Source organism: Talaromyces proteolyticus (genome assembly GCF_021365285.1).
Source record: "Talaromyces proteolyticus strain PMI_201 chromosome Unknown BGW36scaffold_5, whole genome shotgun sequence".
NCBI lineage: Eukaryota > Fungi > Ascomycota > Eurotiomycetes > Eurotiales > Trichocomaceae > Talaromyces > Talaromyces proteolyticus.
This window is the reverse complement of record NW_025764281.1, coordinates 2064617-2085882: the sequence shown is the minus strand read 5'-3', so window position 1 is coordinate 2085882 and position 21266 is coordinate 2064617. Positions and strand designations below refer to the sequence as shown.

The 21266-nt window shown below is 46.3% G+C and overlaps 9 protein-coding genes across 9 annotated transcripts; 6 read left to right on the top strand and 3 right to left on the bottom strand.

Annotated features, from left to right (window-relative positions):
• The first annotated feature begins 1430 nt into the window (after positions 1 to 1430).
• Positions 1431 to 3187, top strand: BGW36DRAFT_340423 (uncharacterized protein). Its single transcript, XM_046213074.1, has 7 exons — positions 1431 to 1494; positions 1550 to 1624; positions 1680 to 1752; positions 1832 to 1928; positions 1981 to 2735; positions 2778 to 2899; positions 2955 to 3187. Exons 1-7 carry the CDS (start codon positions 1456 to 1458, stop codon positions 3039 to 3041), a joined length of 1248 nt encoding a protein of 415 aa, XP_046073498.1. The 5' UTR covers positions 1431 to 1455; the 3' UTR covers positions 3042 to 3187.
• A 72-nt stretch (positions 3188 to 3259) lies between these two features.
• BGW36DRAFT_460835 (Cyanovirin-N) lies at positions 3260 to 3884 on the bottom strand. The gene is made up of 2 exons (XM_046222112.1): positions 3647 to 3884; positions 3260 to 3586 (listed from the first exon to the last, which is right to left on the bottom strand). Exons 1-2 carry the CDS (start codon positions 3792 to 3794, stop codon positions 3381 to 3383), a joined length of 354 nt encoding a protein of 117 aa, XP_046073497.1. The 5' UTR covers positions 3795 to 3884; the 3' UTR covers positions 3260 to 3380.
• A 1096-nt stretch (positions 3885 to 4980) lies between these two features.
• BGW36DRAFT_426713 (catalase domain-containing protein) lies at positions 4981 to 5975 on the top strand (the record flags this gene model as incomplete). The annotated part of the gene is made up of 2 exons (XM_046220306.1): positions 4981 to 5077; positions 5143 to 5975. 2 exons carry the CDS (start codon positions 4981 to 4983, stop codon positions 5973 to 5975), a joined length of 930 nt encoding a protein of 309 aa, XP_046073496.1.
• Positions 5976 to 6877: 902 nt separating this feature from the next.
• On the top strand, positions 6878 to 8458 carry BGW36DRAFT_358540 (uncharacterized protein; the record flags this gene model as incomplete). The annotated part of the gene is made up of 1 exon (XM_046213975.1): positions 6878 to 8458. One exon carries the CDS (start codon positions 6878 to 6880, stop codon positions 8456 to 8458), a length of 1581 nt encoding a protein of 526 aa, XP_046073495.1.
• A 388-nt stretch (positions 8459 to 8846) lies between these two features.
• Positions 8847 to 10599, top strand: BGW36DRAFT_293653 (putative amino acid permease; the record flags this gene model as incomplete). The annotated part of the gene is made up of 3 exons (XM_046211019.1): positions 8847 to 10014; positions 10071 to 10411; positions 10486 to 10599. The coding sequence occupies 3 exons, from the start codon at positions 8847 to 8849 to the stop codon at positions 10597 to 10599; spliced, it is 1623 nt and encodes a 540-aa protein (XP_046073494.1).
• A 433-nt stretch (positions 10600 to 11032) lies between these two features.
• Positions 11033 to 13516, bottom strand: BGW36DRAFT_358538 (uncharacterized protein; the record flags this gene model as incomplete). The annotated part of the gene is made up of 4 exons (XM_046213974.1): positions 11033 to 11805; positions 11858 to 12042; positions 12092 to 13215; positions 13295 to 13516. The coding sequence occupies 4 exons, from the start codon at positions 13514 to 13516 to the stop codon at positions 11033 to 11035; spliced, it is 2304 nt and encodes a 767-aa protein (XP_046073493.1).
• A 176-nt stretch (positions 13517 to 13692) lies between these two features.
• Positions 13693 to 14638, top strand: BGW36DRAFT_377163 (uncharacterized protein). Its single transcript, XM_046215968.1, has 2 exons — positions 13693 to 14242; positions 14289 to 14638. The coding sequence occupies exons 1-2, from the start codon at positions 13935 to 13937 to the stop codon at positions 14506 to 14508; spliced, it is 528 nt and encodes a 175-aa protein (XP_046073492.1). The 5' UTR covers positions 13693 to 13934; the 3' UTR covers positions 14509 to 14638.
• A 389-nt stretch (positions 14639 to 15027) lies between these two features.
• On the bottom strand, positions 15028 to 18014 carry BGW36DRAFT_406873 (fungal-specific transcription factor domain-containing protein; the record flags this gene model as incomplete). Its single annotated transcript, XM_046219016.1, has 4 exons — positions 15028 to 16089; positions 16148 to 17702; positions 17869 to 17893; positions 17949 to 18014. 4 exons carry the CDS (start codon positions 18012 to 18014, stop codon positions 15327 to 15329), a joined length of 2409 nt encoding a protein of 802 aa, XP_046073491.1. The 3' UTR covers positions 15028 to 15326.
• A 1356-nt stretch (positions 18015 to 19370) lies between these two features.
• On the top strand, positions 19371 to 20504 carry BGW36DRAFT_294740 (uncharacterized protein; the record flags this gene model as incomplete). Its single annotated transcript, XM_046211124.1, has 4 exons — positions 19371 to 19544; positions 19611 to 19703; positions 19764 to 20015; positions 20094 to 20504. The coding sequence occupies 4 exons, from the start codon at positions 19371 to 19373 to the stop codon at positions 20502 to 20504; spliced, it is 930 nt and encodes a 309-aa protein (XP_046073490.1).
• Positions 20505 to 21266: the final 762 nt, after the last annotated feature.

Genomic DNA, 21266 nt, shown 5'->3' with positions numbered 1-21266 from the left:
ATCAATATTTCGGATAAATCTAAAGGCATTAATTTCTCTCTACTGCATGAAGTAAGGGTTAAATAGTATCACCCCCTCCACCTCTGAGACTCGCGATACAACTAAGGCACTCGCGGAGCTTGCAGGAGCCTCCATCGCGCCATTCGATACATATGTTGAGTTCATCGTCTATAGTGTCAAGAGCCTCTTCTTAAAGCCGACTCAAGGTCCAGATCACCCAGCCAAGATGCGCCCCGACGAGGCGTGCATGTTTGAACCAGGCAGCATGCAGATGACGACGGGATGGGTCGAAAAGTATCTCACTGGCATTCGGCCAAGCTTTGTCAATGCTTAGTGTGACGAGTGAGTCGAGTTGGAATTATGATATGTAATCGGAAAGGTTGCAGTATATACTCTACTCACACTAAACTCTGCGAAGCCGAGTATTGATTGTGTTAATAATACATATTTAAAATAGGCCTAAGCGTTAAGGGCAGGGATCATCTTTAGTTAGGGCTCTTCCGATAATTTCCTATTTTGGCAACCAAGCCAGCAGCCTGTTGTATTTGTAAGCAGCTATGAATACTTGAGTACACAACTTTTCTTAAATTGCTAATATTTCTACTCAATTGTTCTTGGGTAATGATATTTGAAAAACGGCTATTTCGCGAGGTCGTGAGGCTTCTTGTAATTGTCGCAGGCGAAAAATTTAAGTTTGTTGTCCTTTCAACTTTTTTAAGAAGTCTTTCATATTAATCCAAGTCGGTAGCAGGCAGTGTAATGAGACTAAGCACTAGTATATGGATCGCAGAAGAGCCAGCTGGTGGTACCTGATTGTTGATGCTAGAGGACAGATTACGACCTTATCTTGATGGATCACACAGGTCGGAGGGAAGAGCAGTTCTCTCCAGACATCGCCGCCAGGGTTGAAAGGGCCCAAACACGACCATATCCTCTCAGGACAGCGAAAATCCTCGTCTAACTGTATCGAGCGCTCGACCGAAGTAGTAAAACGTGGCAGTCTAAGAACTCTCCTCCCTATGGCTGCAATATCGATGAAGTACACCTAATCAAAATTTAGTTGAAAGGAAGGTCATCCTCCGAGTGATACTTGAAAATCTTCAATCTGGTTGACTCTTTTTAGTTACTTGTCAATAAAACGAATATCGCCTGTTGTATAGTCGTTCTCGAAATCGGCTTCACCAGCAAACATATGTGGGTTCTTTCCCTGCCCCACTGCCAAGGCTTTAGTTTGTAAATCACGGTAAGTTTCTTTCTGGTATGGAACGGTAAGCGTACAGAGCTTTGTAAAATACCTTCATTAAACTAACCAAAAAAAGTGAACCTATACCGTTGATGTCATTTGTAAAGTTTAAATTATTTCCCATCATAATAATATCGCCTTCGCTCGCTGGGTAGGACTTTCGGGATGGCCAGCAAAATGAGCTACTAAGAAAGCAACTTGAACAACATCAGATGATACGTTGGCGGTCCCTTTTACCTCTTTTACGAGAGGCATGATACTTTCTAATATCAACATTGAATGCTTGGAAGGCTAATCTCTGGGCAGCATCATGGTATATTCAAAAAACATGTACGCCAGTTAAGTCTCCTAGAACACCATTCACACCATCTTCTGAAAGGTGTAAGGAAGACCGTCTATGCAATAGCCTGAAGTTATTGAGACTTACTTCTACCAGTTCAATATTCCTGTTCCCAATGGGTTTGTAGTTAAGAGTCCCGAGGCAGCTTGGGATGTCGTATACAATATCGGTGAGTTCCTGATGGAGCGACTGGGTTTGACCGTTGTGAGGAATTCCAGGACACTTCTTCAATGCTAAGACAACTCTAGATGCGCCATCAGTTTTGAAGGCTCAAATCCTCGCGGGCGGGCGTGGTAAGGGCAAGTTCAACAGCGATGGTAAAAGTGGCGTTCGCATTGTCAACTCGTGGGTTCCTGCGAAAACACCTGATAATTTACCAGCTCTGACAAAACTCTAGACCGGATGAAGCTTTTAAAAACGCTTCTCAAATGCTCGGTTCTTATCTCGTCACGAGCCAAACTCCGCCCAGTGGTCTTCCAGTGAATAAACTATACATCTACAAATCTGTTGATATTGCTAAGGAATTCTACCTGGCTATTACCTTTGATCGCGAAAGGTACATGCCTGTGCTCCTGATGTCTGATCAGGGGGGTGTCAATATCGAGTCAAACGTGAATCAACTCCAGCGGTTTTGGTTTCATCTCTCTACTGGACTCACCCCTGAGATTATGGCCTATATCGAAGCACAGTTTGGGTTTTCTGACAACGAAATGCGGGTGGTCTCACATATATTGTATCAACTAGTAAAATTGTTCCGGGACAAAGATGCTACTCTCCTCGAGCTGAATCCTCTTGTGCGCACAACGGAAGGGTCCTTTATCTGTCTAGATGCAAAATTGAACTTTGATGAATCGGCAAAGTTTCGACAGACCGACTTGTTTAGACTCGAGGAACATTTGCCGGAGGAGAAAGATGAGTATGAAGCTTCACAGCTGGGTCTTTCCTACATTCGTCTGGACGGTAATATTGGTGTTATTGTGAACGGTGCTGGTTTGGCCATGGCAACTAATGACTTGGTCACTTCGTACGGCGGGAAATGTGCGAACTTCTTGGATATTGGTGGTGGTGCAACCAAGAAGACATTATCAAAGGCATTTTCGATTCTACAAGGCAATTCCCACGTAAAAGGGCTACTCATAAATATATACGGCGGTGAGTATATATTTGTCTAGAGTGACTTTAGCTAATTAGTAGGAATTGTTCGCTGTGATATGATTGCCGATTCGATACTTGCTGCTTCTGCTGCAACGGGAGGGTTCAATATTCCAGTCGTGATTCGCCTACAGGGTACAAACTGCGAAAAGGGCTCCAAATTGGGAAGTACATATCTTCTATTTCTTACTGCTTGCTAATCATTAATACTACCTCTAGATTCGAAAATCTGGCCTGGATAATGTATTATTGGAAGCCGATTTCGAGGAAGCTGCTAAAAAGATCGTCAAGCTTACAAGTAATTAAGGGATGTGTATTGGATGTTAAAAAGTCTTTAGGAAATATCTCACTAGGGTTACCGGATTTGGCGCCGGTGTGAGAATCTACACAATATTTCCCCATTTTGCAATCCTTGGCCCTTGGTTTATTTTAGTAAGTCTCCTACTTGCAAGTGTCAATATATCTCGAGGAAAGAGTACAATTATTCCTATACCAATTTTGGTGAAGCTTTGAATATACGAATATCAATCAAGACAATGAATTTCCCATTCAAATCTGAAGATCCCTTCTTGACCTATAGCATCTGTTCATTCAAGAGCTTGGCGTGCGCCATCTCAAGCTGTAAGAATCGGCATTTCATGCATACTATTCTACACCTTCGTTTGGCTTCAACAGAAGTTCGCCATTGATGTTGATGATATGCTCATCAAGATGACAATCAGCGGCTACGAATTCACCCGAGCGATTTTGAAGATTAGCATGAAGTATGGGCAGTCGAGATGGCCCTTCCCTGCATAGCTGTAAATTCCGACAGCTTTGAGTCACGTTCTTTCCGCCCCAGATGAAATGCCCTAGTAGAGATGTGATTACCATGCGCCAGAAATCTTATTGAAAGAGATACAAGACCGTACCATCATCATTACCAAGAAAGTCATCGAGCAAGATATCGCTAGTCAGACCTGATCCTTCCTCGTTATTGCATATAGCAACCAGCAAAGTTGTCCCGGGTTCACGCCCCGGACTCAGGTGAACATCGCAGGCGCTTTCATGAAAAGACATTGCGAAAAGGCAAGAAAATTGCTTCTTGTTGAATGTGTGTTCGGATTTGATAACAGATGGTGGACATTATTGATGGGGGTGGGTCGTAGGGTGTACATGTACATGCCACTTACATAGATCGTTACGGGTCGTTAGGCTGAGATTAGGTTAGGACTGCATAAGTATGACGCAGCGGGGCAAGATCGCCACCGTAGCCTAGATGGTGATGAATATAAGTGATTAATTGAACTAACAAAATTGATTGTGCTGTTAGAATGAGCTTACGTGATACTGAGAATAATAATGATTTGAGGTAGGAAGACTCGTAAAACGGCCACAGAAGTAGCCTTTTTTTGGCCGCCTGCTAACAGTCACATCGTGAAATGGAGTATCTCCAGCACACTAAAGATAAGTTCCTAAATTACATTGATTGGTATCGTATAATATAATACAATACAGAGTGTAAGAAAAATAGCTTAATAAATTACGAGCACCAAAGCAGTAGGGAAATAATCATCATGTGTTTGCCGATGAAGCCGATTTCGAGAACGCCTGTACAGACTGAGTGTAAAAGGCTCTAGAAATGATGAGCGAAAAGCTGGGCATTAGACAGCTATTGGTACTAAGAAGTGTATTGAATAGAGCCTCGATACAGGGTTGGTGTTTTGGGGCCGTGGTTTAGCACTATAATAGAAACCCTCCAAGCTTTTAGTCATCGTCCATCCACATCTTACACAGACACTGTTCCTCAGGCCAACTTTGACAGATCATGAATGATAATTTGGGGCCCCGAAGCGACCGCCGAGAGTGCCAACCTGAACTCTATATTAGCTTTACATCGGCGGGCACCACTCGGGACGTGAGAATGCACTAGCACATTACATCCCGAAGTGATTCAGTATGTAGATTGGCTGTGATTTGGAGTAGCTTTAACTTACTAAGCGTTACAAATCACGCCTTGGTGAACTTGAATCTTAGATTAGTGTTACACACGCAGTGTATGACAACATTGAAAGTGACAGTCTCAATATTAAGATTTAGATCGTGCCGACCACATTACCAATTGCGCCTATCAAATTAGATTAAAATGTAAGCATATGACACCATACTGATTGATGGTGCCATAGGGTATAAAGTCACCACAAATCTTGCGCCAGTGCCTACTGCCTGCTCCGTACTGTGACTCATTCCCACAACCCTTTAAAACATGCCTCTCCCAGCTGACCCTGAAGTTGTTGATACGGGCCATGGGCTCGTCAAAGTTCTCCAAGGAATTTTTGGTCCTCATCCTGGCTACAGACCTGGTAAGAATAGATTTCAGTTAAGTATTCGTCATCCAGTAGATCAGGCTACTAATCCTTGAAACTAGCTCATGCAAAAGGAATTTTACTCCAGGGAACTTTCAAGCCTACAGTTGAAGCTTCATCTCTTTCTACAGCAACCCACTTCCATCGCACATCAACTACCGTCATTGCGCGGTTCTCGAGCTCGGGTGGATTTCCGGATCTATCGGACACAGACCCTAGCGGCAATCCTCGTGGCCTAGCTCTAAGATTTATACTAGAAGAGTCGCCGCGCCATGTACATACGGATATTGTAGCCCATTCGACTCCTTTTTTCCCAGCGAAAGATGGGCCCGAAGCGTTGGCTTTCTTTCGGTCCCTCGCTTCCGGGACGATAAGCGACCATCTCTCCTCTCATCCAGCAGCGCAGGCCTTCGTTCAGGCTCCGAAGCCATTCCCCACTAGTTTCGCAACAGAAAAATACTTTGGAGTGAACGCATTCAAGTTTATTAACCAGGATGGCAAAGAAACTTACTTTCGGTATCGTATTGTGCCAAAGGCTGGCGAATCATACCTAGATGATGACCAGATTAAAGCCAAAGGCCCTACTTATCTGTTTGACGACCTATCTACACAACTAGAAAAAGCTTCGATAGAATTTGACATCGTAGCTCAATTGGCAGATATTGATGATGTGACCAATGACTGCACTGTCCACTGGCCGGAGGATCGCAAGCTTGTTAAACTAGGCACTGTCAGCCTTAACACCATCAAGAAGGAAGACAGCGCTGCTGAGCAGAAGAAAATCATATTCGACCCTGTCCCAAGGGTCGAGGGTATTGAGTCATCCGCTGATCCGTTGATTGATACTCGTGCTGCTGTGTACTTAATTAGTGGTAGGGAACGACGCGCAGCCTAGATTTCTCTCCCCTTTTCTCCACTATCCAACCGCCTGTCTAAATGTCAAAATTGGGGATATAACTAAGAAATACTATTCTAAGGACTGGTGTCAATGATTGTTTATTCTAATATTCTACCAAGACTCCTATTTTATCGCTTAAAGCCTCATTTAACGTCCTTGTCACAATCGCAAGTTAGTGCCTAACAAGGCGTAAGTTGATATCTCTGATTAAACCAAAGTAATTCCTCCTACATGGCCCCGAGGAACAGATTCAGCTGGCGTCTCACTTGAATTGCACGCGGTTCAAGCCTCAAGGCTCAAACTGAGTCTCGGTCGGTCGATCGATACCTATCCAAGCGTAACATGTCTAGCTTCGAAACTTTATTTGGAGGCCTTTTTAAGCCTTTTGGCATCCTTCTAGGATGTTAAACCACAAGAAGAAAAGCTCATCAGCTGCTCTTTACCATGATGGGTTTAATTGGACCGTGAGCCGTCCCAAGTCTGAGCACTCAGTAAAAAGGTCACTAAATTGTAATTAATTTTGGCCCCAATCTACTATCTCGGGCACTAGGCAGGGATAAATACGAGAAAACTAAGATTAAAGTTAAGTGGGCACGACTCTGTCATGCTTAAGCACTCCAAAAGGAGTACTCGATGCGACAGCAGACTATTTCTTAAACTCATTTCCAGACGATTGCCAGCTGTTTCGTTAATCCACAAAAAAAGGCGGAACAACCAGATCACTCTAACATAAGATGCTATAAAGTCAATTTGTGTGCACAAAACCCCCATTAAGGATCCCAAATATATCAATTTCCATGGGAAAGTTTTCGATACACCAGTCGTCCAATTATGTCCATCGCCAACATCCCCCCTCTAGGACCTGGGGGGCTTTTCTCAAACAAACGCCATGGCCCGCGATGGTCCTGTCTACCATCACATTATTATGCATGGGAGCCTCTGCTGGAATCGTTATCTACTCCAACAACAAGTTAGTCTCTTCATGGAGCATTGATCCGTCAGTTCTGCTTGCTCTAGTTTCGTCGGTTTGGAGTGGTTCGCTCGGTAGAATCCTTATGATAAGCGTAACCATTGCTTGGTGGCGATACGCTATCAGCGGCGCAACGCTTGAAACTCTGCATTACATCTGGAAACATGGATTTGGCCTCAAGTCCATTTCAGCCTTCTTCTCGAACAGTACTACACAGAAGATTGCTTTGCTAGCATGGTTAGTAACGCTCGCTCAGATCATCCATAACCCTTTATTACAACGGTCTACCCGCACAACGGCTAGTGAAATCGTTGTACCAGATAACATAACCATGAATATCAAGCAGCAAATTCCGGATGGCTGGTTTGGCTGGGTACTAAACGCATCCTCACATCAGATCATTGGTTCCCGGAATGGAATGGGCATCATGCGAGACTGGTGGACTAATACAACAATCACGATACCATCCAACGGGAACGTACCGCCATGTGTCGGTTCCTGCCAGGGTAGAGTAAAGGGAAGCGGAATGGACTATACGTGCGTAAGCACAACTACGAACTTGGATTTTATGGCGCCGTCAAGCAATGGCAAGCCAATATTTGCCATAGACATCACACTATCTTCAAATGCAACTGGTGCGCCTATCCTACTTGTGGGCACTGTACATCCGTCAGCTATTGACGACAATTGTATCGGGACTCTTATCTACAACAACTGCACAGTCGAGGCTGCAATTGTTGATTATCCAGTCACTATACAGAACAGCACGGTTTTGCTGAATAACGATCTGCTCAGTCCTCCCAACGTCGTCGAGAAGTATATATCTGAGGGCGATCTATCTACAGCTAAACCCTGGCAAGGTATTGGGGTTCTTCAAGGACTTAACGACTTTCTTGGCCAAGATATAACCGCCACGGATACATTGGTTGTAAAATCCAATGAAACGTTAACATCCGGTGGTTTCATTCCAGATCTCTTTTTTCTCGCTGCACCGTCGAATTACAACGCGTCGATGATGCCGAAATGTGGCTTGAAATTCTCCGATCCAACCCTTTGGGTGCTCGACGCTATTCAGACCTTTCTCTTCCGGGCCTCAATCAGTGCTGCCGATGACTCAGATTCTCAGACCTTCAGCGTACAGCGCACAAACCTAGCACTCATCTTTCAATCCGACTACACGTACCTAGCAGCAGCGCTGAGTCTCATGTTCGTCACATTAGCTGCTGTTTTGACTCCTCTATGGGGATGGTGGCGTCTCGGACGTCAGGTCAGCCTCAGTCCGATTGAAATAGCACGCGCTTTTGGGGCACTTTCAATTCACAACACGCCTAGACAGCCCTTGACGGCGAATGAAATCATACGGTCAGCAGGAAAAGCTACCGTGCGATATAACGGTCAAATCTTTCATGGTGATGCCATCGCCAAAGTCACCAGCTTTGAGCTGGTCGATTCAGCACCGTCTGAGACTGACACTCAAGCGCTTTGGAATGCATCTGCACGCAGCCAATAACAACAAATGAGTTTGAGCGCCAATAAATAATAACAGCAACAATATTCAATACATCAACTCCGCAATTGTTATTCGAAATTTTGATGTGCCAACGATGTTGAAGGATGAATAAAATTTTCTCAAGCTGATCCACTGCGACCCACCGATTCCACTTCCCGCACCAAAATTGTCTCTACGCAACGCTTTGATGGGCCCTGCAGTGCGAACTTCGACGAATGCAGCGAATGGCAAATAATTTGACTTGTGAAACGCAAGCTCTCGGACCGATGTCGCAATTGGTTTTCTGCGTAGTCATCACGCTCGATTTTCACATATCAACTCCACTTCCCATGTGCCTGAAAATCATCTGAAGCATGTCCGTTGACACCCCTTGGGTTCGGCAACTAACATGTCGCTCGCTATTGAGGAGGAAAAACATGCTTACAATAACGATAATGAGTTGCCTTTGTCAAAAGGTGAACTAGAGCTCAATGTCGGCGGTCGTGGGGCCACGCAGCGTCGCCTGCGTAGCTATCAGGTATCCATGATCGGATTTTGCGGTGGCATCGGGACAGGTTTATTTGTTGGAACAGGTGCTGCCTATGCTAAAGCTGGTCCTGCTGGACTGCTGCTGGCCTACGGGATCGTGGGCATAGTCCTCTGGTGTGTGATGCAGAGTATTGCAGAGCTAGCTACGTTACTTCCTACTGCTGGTTCCTTTCCGCACTGGGCAACTCGATTTATTGATCCTGCTGTCGGCTTCTCCCTTGCTATTTCATATGGGTACTGCTATACTATCGCTATTGCGTCCGAGGTTTCAGCCGCCGCTGTGATTGTCTCGTTTTGGACAGATTTGACGCCAGCCGTTGTTATCACGGTGGGGCTCGTACTGATCTTGCTCATTAATTTGACAAGCGTACGTTTCTATGGTGATACCGAAGTCATTAGCGGTTCTATCAAGATCCTCTGCTTTATTGGCCTGGTCTTTGTGTCCATAGTCATCACTGCTGGAGGTGGGCCAAATCACGAAAGTATTGGGTTTCGCTACTGGCATAACCCGGGGGCGTGGACGAATTACAATGGCATCACGGGTCCAACTGGCCATTTTCTCGGATTTTTGTCTTCCTTCGTCAATGCCTCCTTCAGCTTTATCGGTGTCGAGACAGTAGTGATTACCGCAGCAGAGGCTGTCGATCCGCACACAGCAATTCCTAAAGCTGCACGCCGTGTTACTTATCGGATTGCCTTTTTCTATGTTCTCGGTGCGTTCTTAATCGGTTTAATTGTCAGTCCCGAAAACTCGGACTTGACATCTGATAGTGGGAATGCGAACAGCTCCCCATTTGTCATCGCTATACGTGAGGCTGGTATCAACGTTTTGCCATCCATTGTGAATGCTTGCATCCTCGTGTCTGCCTGGTCTGCTGGCAACTCGTACTGCTGGGTCGGCTCACGCATGATTGTCGCTATGACGACAGATCATCAACTTCCGCAGATTTTTGGCCGTGTCACTCGGAAAGGTGTCCCATATATTGCAGTCCTTGCAGCCTGGCTTTTTGGTCCATTTGCCTATCTGAGTAAGTCAAAAATAACCGAAGTCGCTGTATCGCGATTTAAGCTCATGTCAATACAGGTCTCGGGACTGGAGGAGCAGCGCAGGCATTTTCATGGCTCTTAAATTTGAGTACCGTCGCAGGCCTTATTGCTTGGGCAACACTATCCTTCTGCTATATTCGCTTCTACGCCGCTCTAAAAGCACAAGGGGTCAGTCGGGAAAGTCTTCCATGGAAAGCTCCATTTCAGCCCTTTGCTGCCTGGGTTGGTTTTATTGGATCTACTATTATCACCTTGGTGGCAGGCTTCCCCGTTTTCCTTAAGGGAAATTGGTCTACTTCGGATTTCATCGCCTCATACATCGGCATTCCCATTTTTATACTGCCTATCATTTGCTGGAAGGTTGTGAACAAAACAAAGGTGCGACTTTGGTCATTGATTTATTTCGTCTCCTAGTCTTGTAGCCTACATATGTGCTAACATTGAGAGTGTAGTTTGCCCGTGCTTCTACTATCGATTTATATTCCGGTCGTTTGCATGAGGGGGAAATAATAGTGCAAGAGAAACCAAGCACCTTATGGCAGCGGATCCTTGACTGGATCTTTTAAAGAATAACGGCCTTTGTACATAGCTCAGTGGACAATCGCATAATTTAACGTAATTTTTGAAATATTCTGAGCAAATTTTTCACCGTCGAGAAACTGGAAACAGAATATATTAATAACGAGTTCCAAGTGCAGAGATCGCTAGCACCCTGTGGCAGTCAATGGCACCTGCTGCCTCTAAGGCTAATGTCTTATGAAGGCACCCATTTCTTCCATGGTGAGTACCTCCGAGGTCCCCACTATCTTCAAGGCCGCGGGTAATAAAACTCTGGATGATGACAATGTACTAGTATAAGATAAATGCTCCTGGCATTTATTAGAATATATTGTGTTCTAACTCTCAGATGGAAGTGGCGGGGGAATCATGAGATAAATATGGACATAAAATAACCAAACAAAAAGGTCCCCAAGACAGATAACTTAGACGCGTACATTATCATACAGACTCCCAGAACTGGGGAAGGTTGTGTATATCCGGCGGTAGAGGCACCGCACCATTCACAGGATTATGCTCATCATTCCACGCTTCAAAGTCCAGGTTCGGCATGATGAGGTCGGAGATATCATCATCAAAGCACCCACGTTTGTCATTAAAGAACGGATTATTTGTTGTATCGAAGAGTGGAGAGTCGGTCGAACTGCTGAGAGGATTTCTTGACGAGGACCCTGAAGAGCTCGATTCAGAGGATCCTAGAGGAGGACAATTCGATGCCTCTTTTGTTGTATGAGATACTCCGGAACTTGAATTCCTAGAATCAAGTCCGATTGAAAGTGTGTTGTCATCACATGCAGCATATGGGGGATAACTGAAGGTTTCTTGCGATAGTCCTTCCGAATTGGTAGCGGGGGCAGTCATGGGTTTTTTGAATGTGTGGTCCGATGACGACCCAACTAGCTTCAGTACTAAGCGAAGAGAGTCTTCGACCCCAGGTAGACGTCTCTCAAGACAATCAATGCGACATTCCATCAACTGTATAGTTGCAGAAAGAGGGGGAGAGGGCTCGCCTGCTTGCTGATTCCTGTTATTAGGCATGGGAATATGTGAAAAGGGGGCATTTGAGGTATCGGAAATCGCCTCAGAGTACGGTGATGGTATTGATGGAGTAGTAGAGGATGAACCCGACTCCCTGTCTGCTTGGGTTGGTACTGATTCTGATTGGGTATTTTGTCCGGGTTGAGGTGACCGTATGGAGGTCGACAGATTGAGATCTGCAGGCCAGGTTTAGTCTTATTCAATACAATTTAGCCAGGGAAATTTTACATGGATCATCTGGAACAGGTATATCCGGGAATCGGGCTCTCCACAGACCAGCCCAGCGTTCTTCTTGAGAGCAGCGTAACCGCACAATACATTGACCTCTATGGATATTACGCTCTTGGGCGTTGTCAAAATGTCGCAGACATCTTCCGCAGATGTGCTCGCCATGAGTACGGCCAAGATGGCGACTGGACAATTAGTTATAAATCCAACTGAGAAGGGTTGAGATATGCTTACACAAGTTCAGAGGTAAATTCAAATCCTGCGCCAGCACATACTAGGTACCTCCGATTGTGAACCCCGTATGTCTCAGGATCATACTTATGATAAACACATGCGAATCTTCGCCTATTCTTGTTTCTCTCTGGAGACCAGAGGCGCTTTCTCTTTCTATCTCCGCTTCCATCGTCAGAGCGTCCCCCAGGACGCTTCTGCTCATCCGACCCAGATCTGCGGTCAGAATCTGAAGAAGAGCCTTCTCCAGCGTCTTTTGTTTGATCCGGCTGTGCTGGGTTTCTTGTCGTCTTCTGTGCTGGAGTAGGTTCGTTGCATGTTGTTTCCAACTGATCCGCGCACATCGGCTTATCATATAATTCCCACCGCCTAATTTCAGATGCAGAAGACTCAGGCTCCTGAGCGGAGAAGTTATTTGGATATCCACCATCCTTCGATGGCCCCCAATTCATAGCCAGACTGAAACTAGTACCAAAATTTTCCGCATGAATGTCCTTCAGCTTAGCCTTTCCTGGAGTCTGCACGCCTGATAGTCGAGCTTGTGATTCCATAAGTTGATACTTTGGTGGACTAGGCGTAGTCACCTGGCCGGTTGATTGTATTTGCCTCGTCGAGGTCTCCTCGGGCAACTCTGCGGCGTTTGTCGCTGGCAACTCCACTAAAGGCGGTTGCATTTCCCGTGGGAAGCGCCAAGAGGTTGCGTCTGACGGTGTAGAACTCATCGTGCTAGGCTGCATGGAGCCTGAGGTGAGCTGCCACTTGACGCTCTTGTTACTTCGAATTTTCCCCCTGCGGCACGCAATTATGGGTTGAAATGCCGGGTTATTAGCCAGTTCCAATGCGACAGTTTGCTGCCAGCCGTATTTCCGATTGGTACGATACCACTCATCTGTGCGCATTATATTCTTACAGATGCCGAGTGTGGACTGGGTCTGCGAAGGACTTTCTCGTATAGCTTCTTCGATCAGAACAGCAAAGTTTGCGTTCAAATGGGCGATAAGATCATTGACCATTGCTTCCGGGGATTTCCTCACGGTATAGGATGTATCAGTTTTAGGGAGAGTGTTCCGCCATTTCCGGAAGATCTTTCGAATGGTGTCATTTTTGGCCTTTCTGGTTTGGGGTCGCTAGAAGACTGTTAATGAACTAGGTCTGTGGAAAGTAAATATAATACCAATGGAAATGAAAATGGAAGGTAAGGTATACCTGAGGGGTTTTAGAAGTCGTCGCGGCAGACACATCAACCTGACGTTGGGTATCTGGGGTTGATTGCGTAGGCGCCGGAGACGGAGAATTTACAAGTGTAGCACCAGTTAATCGAGTGATGACCGATGCCGACGATGGGGACGGGGCTGACTTCCTCTGGTTCCAAACCCAGCTATGGACTTCCAAAATGGGTTGTTGCCGTACTGGAGTGATGCTATCCATGGTTCAGTGTTTGAGGCGGCAACGATTTTGGTGAAGCTTACTTGAATCAGCGGGCGAGGGGTCATTTTGTTATACGCCACAGCTAGAGTTCAGCCTTGTCGACTGCGCAAGTGTCAAGTCTTAGCATTTGTCCACTGACAAAACGCAAGCGAAGTCTTGGCGATTGCCTACTGATGATCGGCAGTTGTTGGAAAGGTCTGAGAATCACACAAGGGTCCTTGACAGATGACAATAACATTGACAAGAGCGCTTGACAAACAACAAGATTATTGTCATTTGACAAAAACATCAAAATGTATATTAATCGGTCTCAAGGTCTCAAGACCAGTGCACTCAAGACACTCTCCAGACTCCTCCATTCTTCCGATTTGCTCGCTTTTCCAAATTTATCGTTCGCCTGTTCAGCCTTGTTGATATTATGGTAGACGCAAGCCCTAGCAAAGATGCATCACCCCATGGCTACCGCCACGCTTCCTGGCAGTCTAATAGCGACCGGGATGATCCTCATTTATGGCCATATTCTCATCCCGAGAACGAATTTCCCGCTGGATATTATACTGGAACCGATCTCGGGTTCAACCTTATCTATTCCCAGATTCAATCCAACGACCCACTCGCACCAATAAATCAGACCGGTTATTATTGTCCCATGCCCCCATGTCCTTCACCACCCGTACCGTCACCGTACGTGGAGGAAGAGAAACACCAGGAAGACTTACACCACAAGTAAGCCTCGGCCTCATTCATCCTTAACAATTAACTAACCAGTAAGAAACAGAGGCAACCCCGTTAACTCCGTTTTTCAATGTAGGTGGCATGGCTGTACATACGCAGGGCATTTTACTCGCACGTACGACCTGTTGCGCCACATCCGACTCATCCATCTGAACCCGCGACAATACAGCTGTCCAATCAATGCGCATTGCAAACGTTTTAGCCGAAAGGATAATCTCGTCTCGCATATGCGAAGAATCCATGGCCAAAATCTATAGATTGGGCATGATCTATCTATCATAGACAGTATACATTCGGTGCATACCAAATAGTTCAAGTTGTATAATTGATGTTTTAGTAATAGGACATATGTAATGTTTGTCGGGAATATTAATAACTGTTTGGTCCATATCATCACTTAATTCCCTTGGTTTTTTAACTTTCTAGAATCCAGGATATCCAACCTCCGCCAAAGTTTCTCTGACCACTTCTTCTAAATTCTTCTTTGGCAACCCAAGCTCCTTATTTCGCACTTGATGCACTAACAGAGAAGGTAGTGATGGCGTTCACGACGAACGTCTTGGCCTTGGAAGACATTCACAAGTTTTTCCTTTGGGTAAGAACCTGGGAGGGTGATTGCTGTTGCTAAACTTCCAATTGCTATATAAAGCATGCAAAATTTCACTGCTTAGAAATTTTAGAATTTGGATATAGAAGCCATCAAGCACAGGGATTTCCTATTTACAACCTTCACTTATACTCTTCTCTTCATCACCAATAAAATGTTGCTCCCTTACCAAGGATCTTTAATTTATCAGACGCACTGGTCAGGCCCTGTGCTAACGTACGGGCTGTCCAACATTTAATTGATAGAATTCGGGTCCAGATTGTGGAGCTTAGATGCCCTATCTACATACACCAGGCGAAAAAATCAATATGGCTGACATCAAAATACATGTTAGTTCCGTAGAGTGCTCTGCTCAATTACCTTCGTCACATATGTATATTTTGTTGTGGATCCAATACCAAGTAACCCGTCCAATGCAAGGACACGTACAATACAAAGAATACACTCAATAAAAGAAAATGTTCAAGACTAAAGGAACACGGACTCGTTTTGGCTTAGAGGGTAGGACAAGCTATCAGAGGGTACTGTCGTGAGCCAAGACACATCATTCGGATCGAACGCATCATCAAACCCCCAGAAGATTTCAGAACCAGCGGGGTTTTTATTTTCCTGCATTTGGTGCTGCCTTACAGCTTGAGGCTCATGTACCGGTGCCGCCGGGTGTCCGCCCATGGGATTTGGGGAACACCGGTTAGGAGAAAGAGGAGGAGGAGGATCTGAAGCATCGCAAGTTCGAGTCTGATCGGGTAGAATAATCGACGTCTCCGGCTGAGGAGGGTGTTTCCTTTGTCGCGAGTATTGCTGCGGCACCATGTCGAATAAGAGGCGCAAGGTTGTGATCAGGCGCCTGATTGAGGTTCCAAAGTTGCCGTATCCTTCAAGAGCCTCGACAGTCTTCAATGAGGAGTCCAGAATTGACGCTTCCGATAACTCGGCCAGGATGGATGGGCTGAGTCGGGCAGCAATGAGAACCGTTGCTGACGTATACAGGAATAACACGTTATACCACCACGCGGACAGATATCCTATCTCACCAGTGTTCGTGGCTCGCCTGTTGTACACTGTCTCAATAGCATCTTGCGCGACCTTGACACAAACTACCGCGCATTGCAGGAAGATTCGGCGCGGGAGCACTCTCAGCAAAGAAGTGGGGGTCTCCATATCACGGTATTCAGAGGTAATGAAGGAAGAGAGGACGGGTCGTAACAACAAGAGTCGTATATAGAGATGTCTAGTGGAACTGTGAGCCCGCCATATTTTATGCTTTGAATTAAATTAAATTTGCCAACCTCTGATGAAGAACGACTGCTTGACGATGAAAGATAGCTTCTTGGCCATCATATGAACGTGGTTTTCCGATCTTCAAATGCTCAGGTATGCTTTCCTCCCACCGGGTCAGTTTTCGCTCAAAGCCGAGGATAGAAAGTTGCCTTTGGTCCGAGAAGGAGTTTCCAAAGTACGTCTCGTATAGGTCATCGATAGACTGTGCTTGTTGGACATCAGGGGAGTTCAAGTTGTAGAGGATATCCTGCAGGATCTCATACAATCTCAGAGAGTGTATAAAGAATTCAATGACGTGCGGGTCATCTTCGTGGGAGCCCCCCTGCCGAGCTGCTCCTGGAAGAAGCTGCTCCTCATTCATGGACACTGGAAGAGGCACAGCAGCGGCCATCCGGGGGCCTATTCCGCACGGCCGGCCATAGGTCATGGCCAGAATTCTATCCATCATTACACAACCATGCCACACTCTGCGTAGTGTTTCCCTCGTCCGTATGTTGGGCGCGCGTTCGCTCGTTTCGCGCAAATGGAGCCCAAGGCTCTGCGCAGTGCGTATTCCATATCCCATAAACATCCAGCAGTGGTGGGGATTGTTAGTGCTCTGGCAATACATTCCCAGGAGAAGGAGTGACTGGACCGAACGAACCGAGCCCGTTCCCAGCAGATCAAGCTGTTGCCTGGCTCGGAGGTAAAATGTTGCAGCCATGCGCTCTCGCTCTTCTGGCGCGTCTGACGGGCTGAGCTGGCTAGAGAGTGCAAATATGGCATTAAGGAGACACAGGAACGATCTTTCCTCCGAAACCGAGCTGTCGCCTCTCCAGAGACGCTCATACTCTTCCTGCGTCTGTACGGCATCGAGAAACGGATAGAGAGTATGTACGTATTTCCAATACACAGCCATCAGGCAATCCGCTTTTTTCCGAAGAGGCAGCGAATAGTCTACATGCTTCCCATCGACCTCGCTCCTCGGAAATAGCAAGGGCTGGTCGTTGTGAGCCCACCGTGCAAGAGGCTGTCGAGTCGGATTCGCTCCAGTCTGCCGTTGCTCGACCATCATCTTGACGCTCTGCATAAACCTCCCCGCGCTGGAACTACCGAAAAAGCCTTCTTTATACTGCTCCTCCACCGTGGCGCCTATGATAGCATGGACCGACTGGTCATTCGACGGAGGCACGCTGTCGACTGATGGCAGCGGTTCCTGCGGCTGTATATTGGCATTCGACATGGTAGAACTAGTTGGATTGATGCTTGCAAAGTACGGTTTCACCCTCGCTGTGGATTCACATGCCATATCCTGACAAGGCGGCGAAGCCGCAGATGGCTGGATTGAGGCAATGGATCCCGCGCGAGGAGATTGGCGGACCCCGGCTACCTCCAAGATCGATCGATCAAACTCGGTGTGTTCTATTTGATTCTCGCCGGCTTGAATCTCGTTGCGGTGCTCGAGCTGTCGAATCCGTTCGTCGAGCCATTTGACTTTGTCGGTCGGTATATCGGTCCGCCCAGCGCCGCCGCTCCATGTGCACAGCGCGCTGTTGCTGGATTTCTTTCGACAAGGCGCACACACTACGTGTCAGTTAGCTCGTGCTATCAGACTGTCTTATCGGCAACTTGGTTCTGGGCCAAAGAAATCCGCAGAAGACTTGGAGAGCGACTGCGAGGCTCCTTAGCTTCGTGCCTCGTTATCGAGCAGGCGGGTGGACCACCACGAATGATTGATCGCGGGTCTTACCAGGCTCACAGCCGTCGCATTTAACCTGGATGCAAGCTTTAAGTCAGGCGGCCCGGCGGACTTCACCTTCCACGGCATACCTTTCGGTTGCGGCAGGGATCACAGGCGACCATCACCTTCTGCCTTTTGTACCGTGCTGCATCCATTGCGTCCACGCTGGCCGTCGTAAAAGCCAACTCGTCGTTGGGAGGGCCAGTTCAGTGCGTTGAGGTTTGGAAGGTGCGAGGGAGATTGAGCTAAGGAAGGGTAAGTTGGGGTAACGCGGGGATCACGACAATCACCGCCTCAGGCAACACCTCGATAACGCTGCGTCTAGTCCCGCCGAGGCGGTTCTCCAGTATTGGTGCACCTGAGATCATTACAAAGCATTACTCTCATAAAGACATCAGTGTTGGGGAGTCAACTGGCCGGCCGGAGCTTCCGCAGATGCAAAGCCCCTGAAAGCTGTCGTGCGGGACCTTGAGCCTAGCCCAAGCGGGACCCTTTATTCCACAGTAGAAAAAGGTCAGTCTATGCTTCGGACTGCTCTCACATCGAGCTCCCTACATCACCTACCAAAGCAATGGCAACGTCTAGAGAACCATCGCCCCAGTCGCACCTGTGAACCTTGATTGCTGACTCCCACATACTGCAGCATCGTAAGTACGTGAGCGTACATCCTTCTTGTTTTTGCATATGTAGGACATATCGTCATACCTTCGCAGGCTGACAGATCTCACAGCTCTGCCACTTGAACCATGTTTTCACGTGGCTAGATTTCTTGGTGAGTACATATGTAATTGTCCATGTCTAATTTGGCGGCAATGCAAATACTGAAGGTCTTCAATATCTCAGATCGGATGAACACGCGCCGGCAGAGAAGATGACGCGGTGGTCTTGTATGTGCCTGTGGAACCTCTGGCTTCGAGAGATAGAGAGCTCCGGACCGCATGTAAATAAGGCGACAAAAATGTCTTAGATGGCCATGTCGGGGATTTTCTTTTTTTCAATATGAACCGGACTTCAAAACTATTTCAACAAAGTGTCAAATAGTTCATGACGCAGAAAACAAGAATGTTTACGTATCTCCATTCTCGGATCATAAATAAACCTTGTGTATTCAAGTGCAAGGCAACTTGCTAGGACATCAATTTTTAACATCTAGCTTGTAGCTATTCACAATAATCAAGTTTAGCTTGGATATTTAAATTACATCTACCACATACAGGGATACTGGTTGTGTCTGACGGAGGGGTAATCCACGTGTGGCTTTGCCGCCTCATTCTTTAATTACCCCATACTTTTCCAGCGGCGCCTGGGGAAGCTCCAACGTACCGATGGCGATCGCGGGACGAAGTATGGCTCGGACGCCGGTCCGATTGGCTGCCGCGTGGCCCAACAATAAAAATATGGTGTCTCCAACATGTCCTAGAACCACACTATGACGTATAAGTAAGTACCTTGACCAGGTCATTTCTCGTGTGGTACTGCTGGAAGATACATTCTCAGAATATCAATTGACAATGAGCAAACTTCTGACCGTCTTTGGGGCGACCGGACTCCAAGGGGGCTCTGTAATCAAGTATATCCTCGGACATCCAGAGCTGTCGAAAGTCTTCCGACTTCGCGGAGTCACTCGGGACGTCTTCAAGGCATCTGCACAGACTTTGAGAGAGAAGGGCGTTGAGATGGTCCAGGTATCTCCAACTTTCCACCCCTCTCCCCAAACAGACCAAAGTTTCCTGACCTCGGAATGCCCCAAGGCAAATCTCAATGACCCGCCGTTACTAATCAAAGCAGTGTCCGGATCCGATAGTGTGTATGCGATGACAAACTGTCTGTACCCATTCCTCCCAGTCCAGTCCAGTCCAGTCCTTGTGCTTTAGCTGATATATAAGGAGATAGATTGGGAAGAGGCCTCTGCTGCCATCGAGATCGCCCAAGGGAAAGCCGTCGCCGACGCCTGTGTAGCAGCAGGGGTGCCGCAGATAATCTGGTCCACCCTTCCGAATACAACGCTAATGTCGAAAGGGGAGGTCCGCGGGGCGGAGCACTTCGATAGCAAGGCAGAAGTGGAGGAATATATTCGCACTTTAGATATAAAGAGTACGTTCTTCATGGCTGGCTGGCTCATGCAGAACAACCTGGGAAGGTCAAAACCGCAGTTTGTAAGTGATTCCATATGTTTAAAGTGAAACCCAAGGACATAAGACTCGAAATTATAATTAATGCTGACTGATGAACAGGTTTCGCCCGGAAAGTACACCTGGTGGTGGATAAATCTGGACCCGGATACTCGTATTCCTCTAATGGATATGAGAGATGTAGGGAAGTTCATAAGCCCAGCACTTTTGGATCCGGAATTGTATGACAAGAAGAGATTAACCTGCGCTACGCGATACTATACTCTACAAGAGATAGCAGACACGTGGACAAAGGTAACGGGTAAGAACGTCCGCCTCACACAATCTGCGCCTTCTGCGTGGCCAGTCGCACTGCAGAAGAGACTGCAGGAGATGAGAGGTTTGTACTCGGTCTACGCATACTTTGGTCCCACTGGGCCAACAGATCTGGACTGGACATTAGAACAGGTGACTGAGAAACCGACAAGCTGGGAACAGTTCGTACAGGACCATGAGCCCTGGTTTGAAGCGTAGCACAGCTAAACTAATATTGACGCAATAATCGTTTCTCCTATTATTTCTAGCTTTATAGTCCACCCGAACGTTGGGCCTATAGAACTGTTGTTTAATCTTTATCATTATACAGCTATTGGTCGCGTTAAAAATGCTAGAATTCTAAAAATCAAAGTTCTCATCCTTAAAATAGACCCAGTGCTAGATAATATTAATTTATTAATCATTAAATCATTTTCTATAATATATTAGCCAAACTCTAATTATAAGTTTAATTCTTCAACGTATTTATTTATTCTATAAATAAGTTATTTGCTAATATAATTTATATACATATCTATTTCATTAATTTACTATTCAGTGTTAAACGGATACTAATTCTATCTTATTTCATATAGTTACCAACTATCTCCTTAACCAATTATAACTAATGTTCTCAAATATTATATTACTAATGATGTTTGATCTATCCTCTAATAATTCAAAGATATTAGAGAGCTTTTTCTACAGCACAACATCAATTGTTCTATTTCTTTGAGGAACTACACTTCAGGTACTTGGTCTCATCAGATAAGTTTCTGGGGCAATATGCGCATAACTTGCCAACAAGGCCCGGAAATTTCTTGCATTGCTCAATCAATACCACGCATTCCTGCTCACCGACCCTCGAGCAGGCTGACATTGGCCGAGTGTGTGTCTAGCGTTCCTAGATGTCGTAGATTTAGGTCTCGCCAGCTCACGTGCCCTTGCCACAAATAGATTGGGCGGAGCGGAACCTGGCGG